The following is an 18,090-nucleotide window of genomic DNA, read 5'->3' on the forward strand; positions in this document are numbered from 1 at the left end:
AGCAACTTCCCTGGTGGTGCAGCGGTTAAGAATCTGCCTACCAATGCAGGGGACACGGGTTCGAGCCCCGGTCCGGGAAGATCCCACATGCCGTGCAGCAGCTAAGCCCGTGTGCCACAACTACTGAGCCTGCTCTCTAGAACCCGCGAGCCACAACTACTGAGCCTGCGTGCCACAACTGCTGAAGCCCACGCACCTAGAGGCCTGTGCTCTGCAATAAGAGAAGCCACCACAATGAGAAGCCCGTGCACAACAACGAAGAGCAGCCCCCGCTCGCCCCAACTAGAGAAAGCCCGTGCGCAGCAACGAAGACCCAACACAGCCAAAGATAAATTAATTAAATAAATAAATTAAACAAAAACAAAAACTACATTTCCTTGATTCCCTTGCTGCCAGCATTTCTGCACATGACCTAGCTTCCACCAAGAGGTGAGCCCTCACTGAAGGCAGAAGTGAATATAGTGAAGTGACAGCCACATGGTTCTTCTGCAAGTGCAGTGTTGACGGGGTTTGCCTGAAGCACTGGCAGAGGCTGAACCCTGAAGCAGCTTCTTCCTGCCAGGCCAGGTTCGAAGAAGAGCTCTGGCAGTCCTCTTTTCCAGGCGTGCCAGTGAGTCAATAAACCAAATAGTAGCCTTAATTATCCTCTTGCTGCTTATCTCAGATGAAGTGGATTCCTCTGTCTACAACTGGAACGTGAATAATGGTAGACAGAATAATGCTCCGCCCCACCGCCCCACAGGAAGATGTCACAGCTTAATCCCCAGAACCTGTGAATATGTTACCTTACATGGCAAAAGGAAACTTGCAGATGTGATTAAGGGTATGGAGTCTAAGACGGGCCCATATGTCTGGGTGGGCCCAATGTCATCTCAGGGTCCTTCTAAGAGAAAGAGGGAGTCAGAGTAAGAGAAAGAGTTGTGACAAGTGAAGCAGAGATCAGAGGGAGGGAGAGCTGAAGATGCGATGGTGCTGATTTTGAAAAGAGAGGAAGGGGGCTGTGAACCAAGGAATGTAGGGGGTCTCCAGCAGCTGGAACAGGCAGAGAAAGAGATCCCTCCCTAGAGCCTCAGAAGGAGTGCAGCCTTGATTTTAGGACTTCAGACCACCAGAACCCTAAGGTAATAATTTTTTGTTGTTTTAACTCACAAAGGTCGTGGTAATCTGTTGCAGTAGCAAAAGGAAACTAACATAACGGCCTATATGCTTATTGGCAAGAAGAGGTTACAGGTAACAGGCCCTTCAGAAAAATGGGCCTTTGGGATTAGTTCTTCGACTGGGCTGGTTTGAAAGTGGTGAAGGGGACTTCCAGTGGTCCAGTGGGTAAGACTCCACGCTCCCAATGCATGGGGCCTGGGTTCGATCCGTGGTTGGGGAAGTAGATCCCGCATGCCGCAACTAAGATCCCGTGTGCCACAACTAAGACCCAGTGCAGCCAAAATAAATAAATAAAAATAAATACTAAAAAAAAAAAAAAAAAGAAAAGAAAGCGGTGAAGATTCAGTTAGCATGTGAGGGCATAAAACTGGTAGCCCAGGTTCTCAGTGGAAAAACAGCTGCATAAACGATCACCAGTGACCTCCTGGAGTGAAGAGATGGTGTGGCTACTTGTAACTATGCTGGAAAGCTCACAGAAGAAAATGACAGGCTCCAGATTTTAAAATCTCGCCTCAAGAACAAGCCAATGAGTCAGGGAGTTTCTAAGACGACCATAAAGAAGCAGAGTCTGGTCCTATAAAGCACCAAATTATAACATAGACTGAATCCATAACCTCACTGGATCTCTTATCTAAATGTCAGAGCAAAGACTGGGACTCCAAGAATTCAAATGGAGGAGTTCAGGAGAACCAAAGTACCCAAATCCCTAAATCCCCTGAGCCTCGTCTGACAGCAGAAGCAGCTCCTGCAGTGATTGTAGCTCAGATGGTCAAATTGCAGGATGATGGCAATTTCCCTTAGGTCCCAACCCATCATACGTCATTGCTTCCAGAACCGAAACTGGAGTGAGATCAATCACGGTCCTTATGGGCCAATTACAAAGCCATATGCAGGAAAAGCACACATTTGAAGAAAAAAGAAAGACCAAGATTTGCTAATATGTTATATTAGCTTCCTATTGCTGCTGTAACAAATCATCACAAACTTACTGGCTTGCAGCAACACAATTATAGTCTTAAGAGTTCCAGAGGTCAGGAGCCTAAAATGGGTCAGCAGGGGATGCATTCCTTCTGGAGGCTCTAGGGAGAGTGCTTCCTTGCCCTTTCCAGCTTCTAGAGGGAGCCTGCATTCCTTGGCTTGTGGACCCACATCACTCTGATGTCTGCTTCTGTCATCACATTTCCTTTCTCACTCTGACCTTCTTGCCTCCCTCTTAAAAGGACCCTTGTGATACATTGGGTCCACCCAGATAATCTAGGAAAACCTCTCCATCTCAAGGTCCTACAATTAATCACATCTGCAAAGTCTCTTTTACCATGTAAGGTAACACATTCACAAGTTCTGGGCACTAGGACGTGAACATCTTTGCCGCACCACTATTCTACCTACTATGTATGTAGTGAAGAAATGTGGCAGTATGTGTGGAACAGATTCTGAAGATGCTTGATCACCAAGAAAGGAACATGCTAACACACTCCTAAGTGGGGATAAATTCATTGACATGAATACAACGACCAGAGTCTCTGGATTCAACCTTATCCTGAGTATCTGGGAGGGCCTCTAACTGTGTGCCCACCAGGTTGACTAAAACCTAGAATTGAAGTTGAGTTGTTAGGAATTCCTTGATATAAATTCAGAGGAAGGAATCCAAAATATAAGAAGCTTGGAATATTAATATAGATTTACCACATATGACTAGCTCAGAAAACCACCCTCTCAAAACACACACATACCCCAACTGTGTCCTGGAAGATACTTCTTTTATTTTCTTAATCTGACTTCAGCCAGATGTACTTTTATTTATTTAATTAGTTTTTTTATTTAAAAAATTTATTTATTTATTTTTGGCTGCATTGGGTCTTCACTGCTGCACGCGGGCTTTCTCTAGTTACGGCGATCGGGGGCTATTCTTTGTTGTGGTGCGCGGGCTTCTCATTGCAGTGGCTTCTCTTGTTGTGGAGCATGGGCTCTAGGTGTGCGGGCTCAGTAGTTGTGGCACACGGGCTTAGCTGCCACGGACTACAGGCTTAGCTGCTCCGCAGCATGTGGGATCTTCCTGGATCAGGGCTTGAACCCGTGTTCCCTGCATTGGCGGGCAGATTCTTAACCACTGCACCACCAGGGAAGCCCTGGAAGATACCTCTTGTATCACAGCACTGAAAAATACACAGGTGAGGGGAACACCAACATCTCTGAAAGGCACCAACCCTCACTGCAGGCTGGGAGTGAAGATGGCAGATTGTGCCATTGACATGTATCCTCCGAAGTCAGTGGGAATGATGGGACCACAGGACGGCATGCATTCCAGGATGAAGGAACAGACAAATCAGAGTTGGAAATTTTTATAAGCCTCTCAATAACTGATATTATAAGCTGATAAAATCAGCAGACATAAGGAAAATTTGAACAAAAGATAAACAAACTTAAACGATATATGTGAAATACTGCAAAAAGCAATATAGAAAGCGGATTCTTTTCTTTTCTTCTTCTTTTTTTTTTGGTTGCGTGACACGTGGGATTTTAGTTCCCTGACCAGGGACTGAACCGAGGTCCTCGGCAGTGAGAGTGCAGAGTCCTAACCACTGGACTGCCAGGGAATTCCTGTGCGCTCATTTCCGCTATGGAACATTTATTAATTTAAATGTTAGCTACAAAGCAAATCTCAATAAAGTTCAAAGAACACAATCAGAATATGTCTTCTGACAATGAAATTTAGCTAGAAATCAGTAACAAAGGATAAATGAACAAATCCTCCCAAGAATCTGGAATTTAAGCACCCCATCTTTATATAATCCACAAGTCAAGTAAGAAATAATAAAAATTAGAATATATTTTGAACGGAACAATAAAATATGACATACCAAAAGGTGCTCAAGGTCACTAACTATTAAGGAAATGCAAATCAAAACCACAATGAGATATCACCTCATACCTGTTAGAATGGCCACTATCAAAAAGATAAGAAATAAGTGTTGGTAAGAATGTAGAGAAAAGGGAACCCCTGTGCACTGTTGGTGGCAATGAAAACTGGTACAACCACTATGGAAAACAGTATGGATATTCCGCAAAAAATTAAAATTAAAACTACTGTATGATCCAGCAATTCCACTTCTGGGTATTTAGCCCACGAAAACAAAAATGAAAAGATATATGCACCCCCATGTTCATTGCAACATTATTTACAATAGCCAAGATAGAGAAACAATCTAAGTATCCACCAACAGATGAATGGGAAAAGAAATGTCTCACACACACAGACACACGCACACACAGAGGAATATTTTTCGGCCATAAAAAAGAATGAAATTTTGCCACTGGTAACAACATGGATGGACCTTGAGGGCATTATGCTAAGTGAAATAAGTCGGACAGCGAAAAATACCATATAATCTCACTTATGTATGGAATCCTAAAAAAACAAACAAAAACCCAAAATACCAAGTTCAAAGACACAGAGAAGACGACTGGTGGCTGCCAGAGGTGGGGGAGTGGGGTGGACAAAATAGGTCAAGGGAGTCAAAAGGTACACAAACTACCAGTTATAAAATAAGTAAGTCATGGGGATGTAATATACAACATGGTGACTATAGTTAATAATACTGTACTGTGTATTTGAAAGTTGCTGAGAGAGATCCTAAAAGTTCTCATCACAAGAAAAAAATATGTTACTATGTACGGTGACAGATGTTAATTAGACTTATTGTGGTGACCATTTTGCAATATATGCAAACATCAAATCATTATGTTGTATACCTGAAACCAACATAATGTTATATGTCTATTACACCTCAGTAAAAAAGATGACCTACTAAAAATGAGGGATGCAGCTAAAGCCATACTTAGAGGGAAACTAAACAGCCTTAAATGCATATATAAGAAAGGGCTGAAAATGAATGATTTAAATATCAACCTCAAAAAGCAATAGAAACATCAACAAAAAGCAAATTAAACTAAAAGGAAATAATAAAGGCCCTACAGACACAAAAGTGATAAAAAGAGGATACTATGAACAACTTTATACCGAAAAGTTTTGAAACTTTACATACCACGGGAAAACTGGCACAAGATGAAATGAAAATCTAAACAGGCCTATTATCTATTAACAATAAAATACATAATTTAAAAAACTTCCCACATAGAAAACTCTAAGCCCAGACAACTTCATCAATGTTTCCAAACATTTAAGGAAGAAATAAAATAATTCTTACACAATAAACTCCTCAAAAAATATAAAAGGAGGGAACACTCCACAACTGATTCTGTGTGGCAAGAATAATGTTGATAACAAAATTTGAGAAGGACTTAACAAGAAATGAAAGTCATAGGTCAATCTTTCTTTTGAATATAGACTCAAAACTCCTAAACAGAATATTAGCAAATTGAATATCCAATGAGATTTAAAAGCAATAATATAGAGTTGAGTTTATTTCAAGAATATAAGGGAACTTCCCTGGTGGTCCAGTGGTAAAGAATCCACCTTCCAATGCAGGGGACGCGGGTTCGATCCTTGGTCAGGGAACTAAGATCCCACATGCCACGGGGCAACTAAGCCTGCGTGCCACAACTACTGAGCCTGCATGCCTGAACTAGAGAGCTCACACACTCTGAAGCCTGCGCGCCACAACTACAGAGAGAAAACCTACACGCCACAACTAGAGGAAAGCCCAGGAACTGCAACAAAAGATCCCGCATGCCTCAACAAAGATCCCACGTGCCACAACTAAGACCCAACACAGTCAAGAATAAAATAAATAAAATAATAATAATAATTAAAAAAGAATGTAAGATTGGTTTGATATCAGAAAGCCAGTTGATGTAATTCAACCATATTAATAGAATAAGGGGAAAAAAATCTGATCTCCTCAACAGAGATGGAAAAAGATTTTAATAAAATTCAACTCCTGTTGAGAACAAAAAACTTGTAGAAAATAATCACCTAAAAGGGAATTTCCTTAATCTGATAATAGAGGATGTCTAAAAAACTTCCCCCCATTAACTGGAATAAGAAAGAAATTTTAATAAAGTTATCAATACTTCTACTCAAGACTGTAGTAGAAATTGTAGCCAGGGCAGTAAGGCATGAAAAAGAAAATTATGAGGGCTTCCCTGGTGGCGCAGCGGTTGAGAATCTGCCTGCCAATGCAGGGGACACGGATTCGAGCCCTGGTCTGGGAAGATCCCACATGCCGCGGAGCAACTGGGCCCGTGAGCCACAGCTACTGAGCCTGCGCGTCTGGAGCCTGTGCTCCGCAACAAGAGAGGCCGCGATAGTGAGAGGCCCTTGCACCGCGATGAAGAGTGGCCCCTGCTTGCCACAACTAGAGAAAGCCCTCGCACAGAAACGAAGACCCAACACAGCCAAAAAAAATAAATAAACAAATGTGGGGTTTAAAAAAAAAAAAAAGGAAAAGAATTTAAAATTAATCAATACAATCATAAATAGCATGTAGGTCAAATAATAAAGCATAATTAAAATTAGAAAAATAATAAAAAGAAAATTATGAGAAAGAAAGAAAACTGTCATCATTTACAGATAACATGATTACATGTAGAAAAAAAAAATTAAGAAATCTACCAGGCAGTTATTAGAATTATTAAGTGATTGATTCTATTTTAATTCAAGGTAGATATAGATATGACACATTTTCTATCATACTCAGACTACACCACTCCTGGACCAAATGGTGTTAAGTGGCTACTCCATTATTATTCCAGATGACCTGTTCAAAAAAATGTTTGCCTCCTATTCCTGTGACCTTTGTTTGCAGGTGCTGGTACATGGGGAGAAATGCTTAGATTAAGAAAAACAACAATGGTGCTAATGAATAGGAAACTGAGGCTACTATCTGGCCCTTTTCGACTTCTTATGCCACAGGACAATGTGCAAAAAAAGTGAATTACATGTTGGTGGGAGTAAATGACCTTGTTTATTAAGGGAAACCAGAGTTACTGTTTCACAGTCCAGGGAAAGAGGGGTATGTCTGGAACCCAAGAAATCCTTTAAAGTGCCTCCTGATAATATGGTGCCCAGTGGAAAAAGTTAATGGAAGTCTCAACCACATATCAAGGGTTGAGAACTCTAGAAATCAAAGTTTGGGTCACTTCACCATGTAAAGAACTCTGGCCAATCAAGGAACATGGATGTAGTAGCAGAGGCAGTACCCTATGTACCCCTCACATTCAAATCTACTGGCAGTACCCTATGTACCCGTCACATTCAAATCTACTGGTCACAAGGGAACTGCCTGCTTGTGAGAACAAGTGGTGACTCAGGCAACCTCAGGACATGGCATCATGCACATACCTGTTGAGCTCCCGTATGGCCCGGAGTCTGCGGATGTAGCGTCGGCAACCCGGCAGAATTGAGAGATGGTGGGCGTGCAGGGTAAGGAAGAAGCATTCCGTAGGGAATTTCGGCTCAGAAAACGGAGATTGATCTCCATCTAGGAAAAAGAACAAAATCCCCGAAATAAAATCTATCACATGACTATATCAGAGGAAAAGCACAATTAAGAAGACAAAATTACACTTGTATTTTCAAGAAGTTTAAGGACACTTTTTTTTTTTTTTTTGTGGTACTCAGGCCTCTCACTGTTGTGGCCTCTCCCGTTGCAGAGCACAGGGGCTCTGGACGCACAGGCTCAGTGGCCATGGCTCACGGGCCCAGCCACTCCACGGCATGTGGGATCTTCCCGGACCGGGGCATGAACCCACGTCCCCTGCATCGGCAGGCGGACTCTCAACCACTGTGCCACTAGGGAAGCCCCCAAGGACACTTTTAAAAAATTAGAATTAATGGGACTTCCCTGGTGGTAGAGTGGTTAAGAATCCGCCTGCCAAGGCAGGGGACACGGGTTTGATCCCTGGTCCAGGAAGATCCCACATGCTGAGGAGCAACTAAGCTCGTGTGCCACAACTACTGAGCCTGTGCTCTAGACACCGCAAGCCACAACTACTGAGCCCACGTGCCACAACTACTGAAGCCTGCACGCCTAGAGCCCATGCTCTGCAACAAGAGAAGCCACTGCAGTGAGAAGCCTGCACACTGCAACGAAGAGTAGCCCCCGCTCGCCGCAACTAGAGAAAGCCCATGCGCAACAGTGAAGACCCAAAGCAGCCAAAATAAATAAATAAATAAATAAATAAATTTATAGGAAAAAAATTAGGCTTAGGTAATGTTATAAGAAAAACAGAATTCCTCTGAGCTCCATTTATGATCAGGTACTCTGCCCCATCTAATTAAATGTTTATACAAATGTACACCAACAATCTTCGGTGATGTGTCTTCCTGGTGTATTTTATAGAATTTCTACTATTCAAACATCGTTGTTAAACCTCAAAATGGTATTAGATTATGTAAATAAGCTACAGATTCCACAGCCATTTCCCTACTGTTGGACATATTTGTTGTTTCTAATTTTCCTCTATTAGAAACAGTGCTGGGAGGATCTATGTATAACAAGTTACTCCCTCACCCCCTCTCCGTTGCCAGCTTTGGGAGCATATTCTGGGAAGTGGAATTATTGAGAAAGACAGTATTACAGATTTTTGTTATGAATCACCAGAATTCACTTTAGATAGACTAAATTAATTGATAAAATGCCATCTATTTATTTACAAACTTATATTCTATCTTATCACTCTGTTTTTGAATAATTTATAGTTATAGAACGTTAATTTGAATTTCTTTCAATTTGTACCTAATTCCTACAAATATGTATATTTTTCCCTACAAGTATATTTTATTTGACATATACTGCTTATATTTTTTCCCCCCAAACAAAAGATAACTGTTTCTTGGTAGAATTTAGTTTTGGTCTTACACATTTATAACCGTTCTGCATTTTGAATATGATTTTATCAATTATGTGACACATATTTTCTCCCATTCTTTTATTTTACATATTCATTTTCTCTCCCTCTATAAAGAGTATGTTTATATATTAAGATATATATATATTATCTCTGATGATATTTTCCATTTCTTAAATCATTAAAAATTTCTCTCTCGGGGCTTCCCTGGTGGCGCAGTGGTTGAGAGTCCGCCTGCCAATGCAGGGGACGCGGGTTCGTGCCCCGGTCCGGGAAGATCCCACATGCCGCGGAGCGGCTAAGCCTGTGAGCCATGGCCGCTGAGGCTGCGCGTCCGGAGCCTGTGCTCCGCAACGGGCGAGGCCACAACAGTGAGAGGCCCGCGCACGGTAAAAAAAAAAAAAAAAAAAAAAAAAAAAATTTCTCTCTCTTTTATGGTTGGGTCAAATCCTCTGTTCGGCTTTTTCGTGCCAGGGAAGGGTGGAATCTCTACATTACTCCATGAATAATTTTATGATGTTTAAAACTAAATGTCATATGGTTTTTATGTTTGTCATTAAGTAACATGTTTAAAAAAATTTTTTTTTAGGAGTTTATTAATTAATTAATTTATTTTTGCTGTGTTGGGTCTTCGTTTCTGTGCGAGGGCTTTCTCTAGTTGTGGCAAGTGGGGGCCACTCGTCATCGCGGTGCACCGGTCTCTCACTATTGCAGCCTCTCTTGTTGCGGAGCACAGGCTCCAGACGCGCAGGCTCAGTAGTTGTGGCTCACGGGCCTAGTTGCTCCGCGGCATGTGGGATCCTCCCAGACCAGGGCTCGAACCCGTGTCCCCTGCATTAGCAGGCAGATTCTCAACCACTGCGCCACCAGGGAAATCCCTTAAAATTTTTTAAATTGAAGTATAGTTGCTTTAATAACATGCTTTATAATATAGAGAAAAAGATCCATAATCATAACACCTTCAAAATATTCGTATTTTTATTCCATCAATTCATCAAGATCTATGAGAGATTTCATGAGAATTTTAACTGGCATATATAAAATCTACATAATAACTAAGTCATTGCTATCATTTCTATTGTATACACATATATATTTAAACCCAGAACAGCACATTTCCTCCCATTTGTCCTACGTATCTATTTGATGTTGGCTAATCCAACAAAAGAGAACTTCTTTTTTTATTGTATTAATTTTTATTGCATATCTCTAGCTCATAAATGTATTTCTAGAGAGGTAGTAACAATTTGTGAGGAGTCATTAGCATCCAAACAAAATAAATTTTTCTATTTTTCCTAGACCCTGTAAACTCTAACTTCTCACCTGGTACAGCTGAGAACCACCCCTCCACATAAGCTGGATGTGGCTCACTTGGGTGAATGAATAGCATTCCCAGTACTGACAGATTCTCAGGGATTGTAACAAAACAAAGAAATGGAAAAGCAGAAAAGTCTTTTTTTTTTTTTTTTTTTTTTGCGGTACGCGGGCCTCTCACTGCTGTGGCCTCTCCCATTGTGAAGCACAGGCTCCGGACGCGCAGGCTCAGCGGTCATGGCTCACGGGCCCAGCCGCTCCGTGGCATATGGGACGTTCCTGGACCGGGGTACGAACCCGTGCCCCCCTGCATCGGCAGGCGGACTCTCAACCACTGAGCCACCAGGGAAGCCCAGAAAGTCATTATTTTCCTTCACTCAGGAATCACTTTCAAACCCAGTATTTTGCAACATATAATATGTACCCATTTCTCTTGGATTTCTACTTTTCTGTTTTCCTGATCACCGGTCTCTCAGATACATTTTATTCGTCACAAGCTTCCCTTTGCCTATGTCTTTCCTTCTTTTCTGCCTTCTCCATCTATACTCCTTTGCATTCTCTCCCTCTGCCCCTCTACCTCTGTGTCACGACTGCGTTTAGCCGGGAAAGCAGCTGTGGTCAAGCAGGGTAGGCTCTCTTCTTTCTCTCCTACAGGCCCTCCCTCTGGAAGGGCCCTTCCTCAGAAAGCGTCTTCCTTAGCTCCAGCCGTCCTCTGGGCAGCCTGTTCTTTAGGGGACCCCCTTGACCTTCTCCACAAACCCTCTACCCCCCCCCAACGCTGGCTGGTCTGGCCCCAGGAGCCCAGATCCTAATTCTGGAGCCTGGCTTATCAGCAATCAGGTCGCCTGAGAGGAACAGAAATTCCCTAAAGAATTAGGTTGCTTCCCTCACTACTGCCAAGTAAGAAAAAGTGGAACCGAACTAAACACCGGGAAGGATGGACCCAGATCAGGGAGTGTGGTGGAGCAGACAGAGCCCTGGGCTCGGCTCAGCACACCTGAGCCGCAGTTGCAACTCGCTGATTGACAGGCTAGGTGAGCTGGGCACTTTCTGGAGCCTCAGTCTCCTTATATTTAACGAGTAAGACAGTAGCGTTGCTATTAAGATGTTTATTAAAGTTCTCCTCCTGATAATCCCGTAACAGTCTGATGTAGCAGCTTTAGGGGGAGAGGAGTCAATGAAAACTGGCACTGATGATGGAGAACAGGAACAGGGCAAGAGAGGGAGCCCCAGGGATGGGGGTGGGACGCTGGGAGGCGACAGACAGGGACGCTGTAGCTGGTGTCAGATCCACACTGTGGGATGATGCTGAGTCCAAATGGGTCCTTCTGTTAGAATGCATATCTACTCTACTTTTTGTAATTAAAAGAAAATAGAAGAACTGCTTCCCTGGTGGTCCAGTGGTTACAACTCCATGCTTCTGATGCAGGGGGCGTGGGTTCGATCCCTGGTCTGGGAACTAAGATCCCACGTGCCACGTGGAGCAACCAAAAAAAAATAATAAAAGAAGGGCAGCTTTTAACGACCTAATGAACATGTCACTCACAAAGTTCAGTCAGCCAGTCATTCACGTCCTCCATCGTTGCATTCACTCTCGTCTCATCGCTGGGAAGAGTGATCCGACACCTCGGGTGGAATATGTACGTGGGGTCGACCGTCTCTAACTTGATCTTTGTGCTTAGCTGCTGCAGCACCCAAAGGAAATTCAGCATCAATCCGTCCGTAGATACCAATCTATCATCCGTCTGTGAAAGAGAAAAGTATTTAAAATCATGATCTGAACAGAAATTTTGGCACAAGCGTACAGAAAGGAGAGCAAACTTTCATCCTGAAGTCAGCGAGGGGACACCTACAGCACCAGCATCGTCACTCTACTGGCAGGTGCGATTTGTTGAGTGTTAACCATACGCGAAGGGTTTTCTCTCACTGAATCTCCACAATAGCCCTTAGCATTGAATGATACTGTTATTCACATTTTACAGAGGAGGAAACTAAGGCTCAGAGAATTTAAGTGATTTGCCTAAGATCCTCAAAATCAGTAAGCAGAAATGCAATAAATGCTATTTCCTTTCTCTTCTTTATTTCCCCTCAAAAGCATCGGAACAACTCGTTTCACAGTTACCACTTGACTAACAGCTTCTCTGGCTGACAGTGATAGCATAATCCTGCTCTAAGAATACAACAATTCTGCGAATTCCCTGGAGGTCCAGTGGTTGGGACGCCGTGCTTTCACTGCCCAGGGCCTGGGTTCAATCCCTGGTTGGGGATCCTGCAAACCGTGTGGCACAGCCAAAAAAAAAAGACCATAATTCTAATAAAGATAGTTAACATCGGTGGAGTGCTCACCACGTACTGGGCATGATTCTAACAGCTTTATATACACTAAGTCCACGAGTCAGGTACTATTATCATCCCCACTTGGCAACAAGGAAATGGAGGCACAGAGAAGCAACTGTCTACGTCCTACTGCCGGCAAACAGTGGAACCCCAGTTGGAAATCCAGGCAGTCTAATACCACGTCCATGCTCTTCTCTCTGCTTTTTCTTCTGAGTACAAATGTCACATCGCTCATTAATAATATAGCAAGGGAGCTTCCCTGGTGGCGCAGTGGTTGAGAATCCGCGTGCCAATGCAGGGGACACGGGTTTGAGTCCTGGTCCGGGAAGATCCCACATGCCGTGGAGTAACTAAGCCCATGTGTCACAACTACTGAGCCTGCACGCCTGGAGGCCGTGCTCCGCAACAAGAGAAGCCACCGCGATGAGAAGCCCGCGCACCGCAAGGAAGAGTAGACCCTGCTTGCCGCAACTAGAGAAAGCCCGTGCGCAGCAACAAAGACCCAATGCAGCCAAAAATAAATAAATTTATTAATAATAATAATATAGCAAGGATGCCCTTTTAACTTTTCCATGCCGGTAAAGTGGTCCCAGCCAGCAGCCTCCCTCATCAGGAACACCGCATCTTGTACCTGGTCTCCTCGGGTTGGCTCCTGTACCCCCTCCTCCCATTAGCCCATCCTCCACACAGCAGACTTGGTGATTTCCTTCCCGAAAACCCTCCAGTGGCTCCTCATGACACTTCTTACAACATCAGCTCAACCTGATGGAGCCTCTGCCCACCCCTCCAGCCCATGACCCGCCGGTTTCCTTCCTGTTCACTATCCTCCAGCCATGAAAGCCTGCACGTGGGGCTCGTTCCAAAGCTGGTTCACTCCCACCTTCGTGTTTCACACGTATCTAGGAAGTTCTTTTCTCAGCCTTGTGATGGCTGGCTCTTTCTTATCAGTCAGGCCTCTGATCAAATGTCTCCTCCTTGGACACTCCCATGCCTTCCTTCTGGTGCCTCCATGGTTACTTTCAAGTCCTCTACCTTGCTTCACTGGCTTCATCGATTCTAGAATTAAACATTTACATGTCTACTCATCTACCCTATAGAACATAAGCTCCACAAAGGCAGGAAGCTTGTCTATCTTGTTCAACACTGTATCTCCATTTCCTAGCACAATGTCTGGTAGGTTCTGAATAAACATGACTTAGATGAATGAATTTAATGAATAAGTAAAAGCAGTCTTCAGGAATCCTACCTGCATCTGTGCTTTCTTCATATTGGCATTGACGACAGCTGCCATGTAACCAAGAGCAGCCTCCCGGGTTTCTCCGTTTAACAAAATACTATGCAGAATCTTGAAAAGCTCTTGCTGAAATTTATTTTATAAGGGAAGAAAAAAATTAAAACTTTGTTTAAGAAATTATTCCTTTTTGACTTTACGAAAAGCTAAACTCCTTCCCACTTTTTCTCCTCTCCCAGGTCCACTCATTTTAGAAGAACCTGACTACAAGGATAGAAGAAAAGTCCGTATTCAACTGTATCAAGATGATCAGCATGAAAGCAGAATGTGGAGTGGAAGAGGGGAGTAGTTATAGTTTTAATAAAATAGCCTTTGCTATTTCCTTTCCAGGACAGGGGCCCAATTACCTTAATCACACTATCATGAGCCTATAATTGTGCTGCTTTTAACTTTCAGAACTGAAAACACATTCATCCTTTGGATTCATTTTCTCAACACCTACCCTTCCCAGCTCCAAGTAATGCTGCAGTGATTGGCTCACCACACGAGTGTTTTCCAGGGTAATGGCAGGCCCTGAGAAATATTTTTCAACCACTTTTGCCTGGAAAGAGAAAGCAAAAATTCAACGTATAATATACATTTGGGGAAGAATCTGAACATAAGAGCAGCAAAGTGCAAAGGGCCGCTGTACTTACATCATCTTCGGCGAAGACTGAGAAGCTAAAGAAGGCCCCCAAGTACGAGAGCCTCTGCAGCTCCCGCCCAGAGCCGGGGCTTAATGATTTAGGCAGCCACAAAGGCAAAGAAGCGACCTAGGGAAGCAGAAGAGGCACGTCAAGCTGCTACACCAGCAAGTGATGCAAAATGAGACAGAAGGAATTCTCGGCAGGCGCCCTGTTCAGCTGGTTCTTAGCCACCAGCAAAATGGCTGACACTTAGCGTCCAAAAACACAAGGTCACAAATATGTCAGGACGCCTGTCCACTTTTCCTCATTTCAGATGAAGGAAAGCCCTCCAGGTCCGCTACATTTTTACAAGACATACTTTTAATTTCTATGTTTCATGATAATATTTGATATCATGCAAATGAAGTATTCCTATACCACCAAAGGACTCAAGGAAACGTTTCCAATAGGACCTGTTGTACTAGCTGTACGATACTTATCTCCCGAAAATCTCAAAAGAGAAGTGAATAATGTTATTCCCGGAAATAACGTAGGTGACAACAATGTAACAGTTGAGAGCCACCCACATGTATTACTCACATCTGCATCTCAACGTCCTCCAAGAGACATTTTTCAGATACTGTTACTTAAGGAATATCTTCTGTGTTACATGTTCACTGAAAATGTGCAAGTCCATTAGGGTGGCACTTACCAAATTGCACACAGGGTGTGTCTTTCCAAACTTGGTTTCACAGAGCTCACCTAAAGCCTAGAAACAAGATCAGAAAGGGTCATGTAAATGTATTTCATCCTAAACTGACCACCATGGGTAACATCATGACATAGCTTTAATGCTGCTATAAATAGGTATGCATTCCCAACAAAGCACAAATAGCTTCACTGTTTTTCTGATGAATAAACTAGTACATGTGCGTTGTAAAAAACTTCCGATAAAACAGAAATATAAAATGAAACTACAAGTCGCTCATAAACTTCACCCTCATTAACCTCTATTGATATTTTGCCCAACAGCTTTCTAGACATATTTTTGTACATATACACACAGAGGTAAATGAGTGTATTCTTACAATAAATGATTTTTTCATTTAACATCTTTCTATACCAGAAAGATATGCTTCATAAACTTGAGACGGCTAGTCTTGCCAGTATTAAACAGGACTATAAATAATTAAAATTTAATAAGCGACCAAATTCAAAATATATTTAAAAGTATTCCTTGGTTTCAAGATCCCTGGTTTTTTGAGAACCTCAAAGTTTTCCATTGGCGCTCCAATCGTTCTCGAGTTAAGACAATCAGGAAATATAGTTCTTAGGCACATAAAAAGCGTTTACCATGGCCATGGTAATACAGTCAAACACTATTTTAACAGTGAATTTAATTTCCTCTGTGATTTGGATGTTGCTATGGGAGTTGCTAAAACAGCTGCTGGAAGCTTTTGAGTCCATGCATTTAGGCACTGACACATCTGAGAAGCCGCTGAGGCTCAGAGAGCCACTGAGAAGGAAACATTCTCCCTGCTCAGCACCAGGGCTCCCAAACTCAGCTGCACATTAGGATCACCTGGGCAGCCTCTGAAAGCCCCATGCCAGGCCACGCCCTCACCACATCCTCAACGAATTAAGTCACAGCTTTGGAGAGCCAGGCAGAGGTACTTTCTACAGATCCCCAGGTGATTCCAAGGTATGGCAAAGTTGGGATCCACTGGCCTAGAGGATAATCATGCTTCTTTCTGATTTTAGCTCCAACGGTCTTCCGCTTCCTGCCTTAAATTATTGCCCTTTCTCTCAGTGCACTCCCTTTGCTGCACAAGCATCAATAATGGTACAAAATAAAACTATTGTCTATCATAATGGAGGCCTTTGTCTTTTGACCCAGAAGAACACTTTGTTGATATCTGACACTAAAAGCTCCTTACTGAATCATCAAGCTAATTCAAACCACAAGAGAAAAGCCAACAATTCCAGGAGGGAATATTTATATAATACAGTGATAATTAATGTACACTAAGAGATTTCATCACTGAACTCAAATAATCAGATTTTTCCACTTCTTTTTATGTGCCAAAGACAGAACAATGCACAAGGATTAATAGAATTTCATTAGGAATGGGAATAACATGTGCACTAGGAAGAACCCTGACATAAATTCATTCAAAATTATTTTTAAAACTAAGACTTCCTGCTTCACCTTCTATTTAACTGGCTTTAATGTTTAAAACATTAATTAATGTTTTAATGTTTAACTTTAATATTTAGCCTTTTAGCTCAGTTTTGATTTTCTGAAACAGATAAATATACCTCTGTGTTTGCACTGATTGTAATTATCTGACTGTATCGTTGTGGTCTTGATTTTTGCCTTGAGGAGAGGCACCTTATCTCATGAGCTCCTGGGTCCTCTGTGTGTGTCACACTTGAGGCGCTCAGGAAGCAGTGAATTAATGGTAAGATGGAATCAAGTTAGCAGAATGAGTAAAAGGAACATGGGCAGCAAAACATCAATTTAACCAAGGCTTCAATTTACACAAGGTCGTGTTTATACAGAGTCAACTAATTTCATGTTTTGATATTTTTCCTTCATACTTTTAGAATGAAAAATATTCAGTAATACTTCAAAGTATTTTTCTCCCAAAATTTTAAAGAAGCAAGGTCAGAGAAGAAAACAGCCTCTTATTTTCTTTCTGGTTCCAATATTTTCACAACTCTGAAGACCCTTGGTGAGAATCTAGCCAATAGTTCTGTTCACAATTTATGCTTCCTCTAAGTGCCTGGAGGAGCTGAGCAAATTTGTGTTTTCCAAGTAAAGCCTGAAGTGAAGTGTACAGCCTCAGGAAACGGGGAAGATGAACAAGAAAAGCACTGTGCAATTTTCTGTGCAAAGTCACTAGGTAAAGACAAAGTTGTATTCCTTTTCTTTATCTAACTCTGCCTTCTTTATTTGCATTTGTCACAGTTTTTTTTTGTTTTGTTTTGTTTTAAATTAACAAAATTTCACCCCAAATATGGTATGCTCATTGCTAGGACAATCAAGAAGGAGACCACCAATGATTATTGTTTTCACAAGCTATAGAATAAGGCAAAGTACATTTTAATGACTGTATCACTGACTCCTGTCTAAGGCTCAGATGGTGAAATATGTACCGCGCTGCTAACTGTCTTCACTGATGCATCTCACTGCACACCAAACACTCTGCATGGCCAACACAATGATTTCATGTTTTAAGTTTGAAAACAAGGCTGATCATGGACCTGAAAGAAAAGTGTATGTTAAAATCATCTGGAAGAAAAACATCTACTGAATGTGTTACAAGGAAAAGAATAAAGTTTTACCATGAGGGGGTATTTAAAGTAGTCACTGTCGAGGGAGCACTCTTTGGCAGCAAGAGCCAGGCCTTGTAAAATGGGGATAAAGATCTACAAGAAAAAAAAAATCAGAAATATAAGTTAAAGAAAATTTAAGAACAGGAGGCATGTCAAATAAAGTGCTGAATCTGCAAAGTCCAGGCATTTGCACTGCTTGCCCAAGGAAAAGCTGTTTTGCATACACAGGAGCCT

At 42.2% G+C, this 18,090-nt stretch overlaps 1 protein-coding gene across 4 annotated transcripts in view; it reads right to left on the minus strand.

Moving 5' to 3' along the window:
* UBE4B (ubiquitination factor E4B) overlaps positions 1-18,090 on the minus strand; it is a 110,541-nt gene that overhangs the window by 32,038 nt on the left and 60,413 nt on the right. For all 4 annotated transcript variants that reach the window (XM_082833961.1, XM_082833960.1, XM_082833963.1 and 1 more), the window contains 7 exons: positions 17,866-17,949; positions 15,230-15,286; positions 14,548-14,664; positions 14,355-14,453; positions 13,868-13,981; positions 11,831-12,029; positions 7,463-7,601 (listed from right to left, as the gene is read on the minus strand). In XM_082833961.1, coding sequence (XP_082690087.1) covers positions 7,463-7,601; positions 11,831-12,029; positions 13,868-13,981; positions 14,355-14,453; positions 14,548-14,664; positions 15,230-15,286; positions 17,866-17,949 — 809 coding nt within the window. The remainder of the gene's footprint in view (positions 1-7,462; positions 7,602-11,830; positions 12,030-13,867; positions 13,982-14,354; positions 14,454-14,547; positions 14,665-15,229; positions 15,287-17,865; positions 17,950-18,090) is intronic.

This window comes from Leucopleurus acutus (genome assembly GCF_964270905.1).
Source record: "Leucopleurus acutus genome assembly, chromosome: 2".
Lineage (NCBI taxonomy): Eukaryota > Metazoa > Chordata > Mammalia > Artiodactyla > Delphinidae > Leucopleurus > Leucopleurus acutus.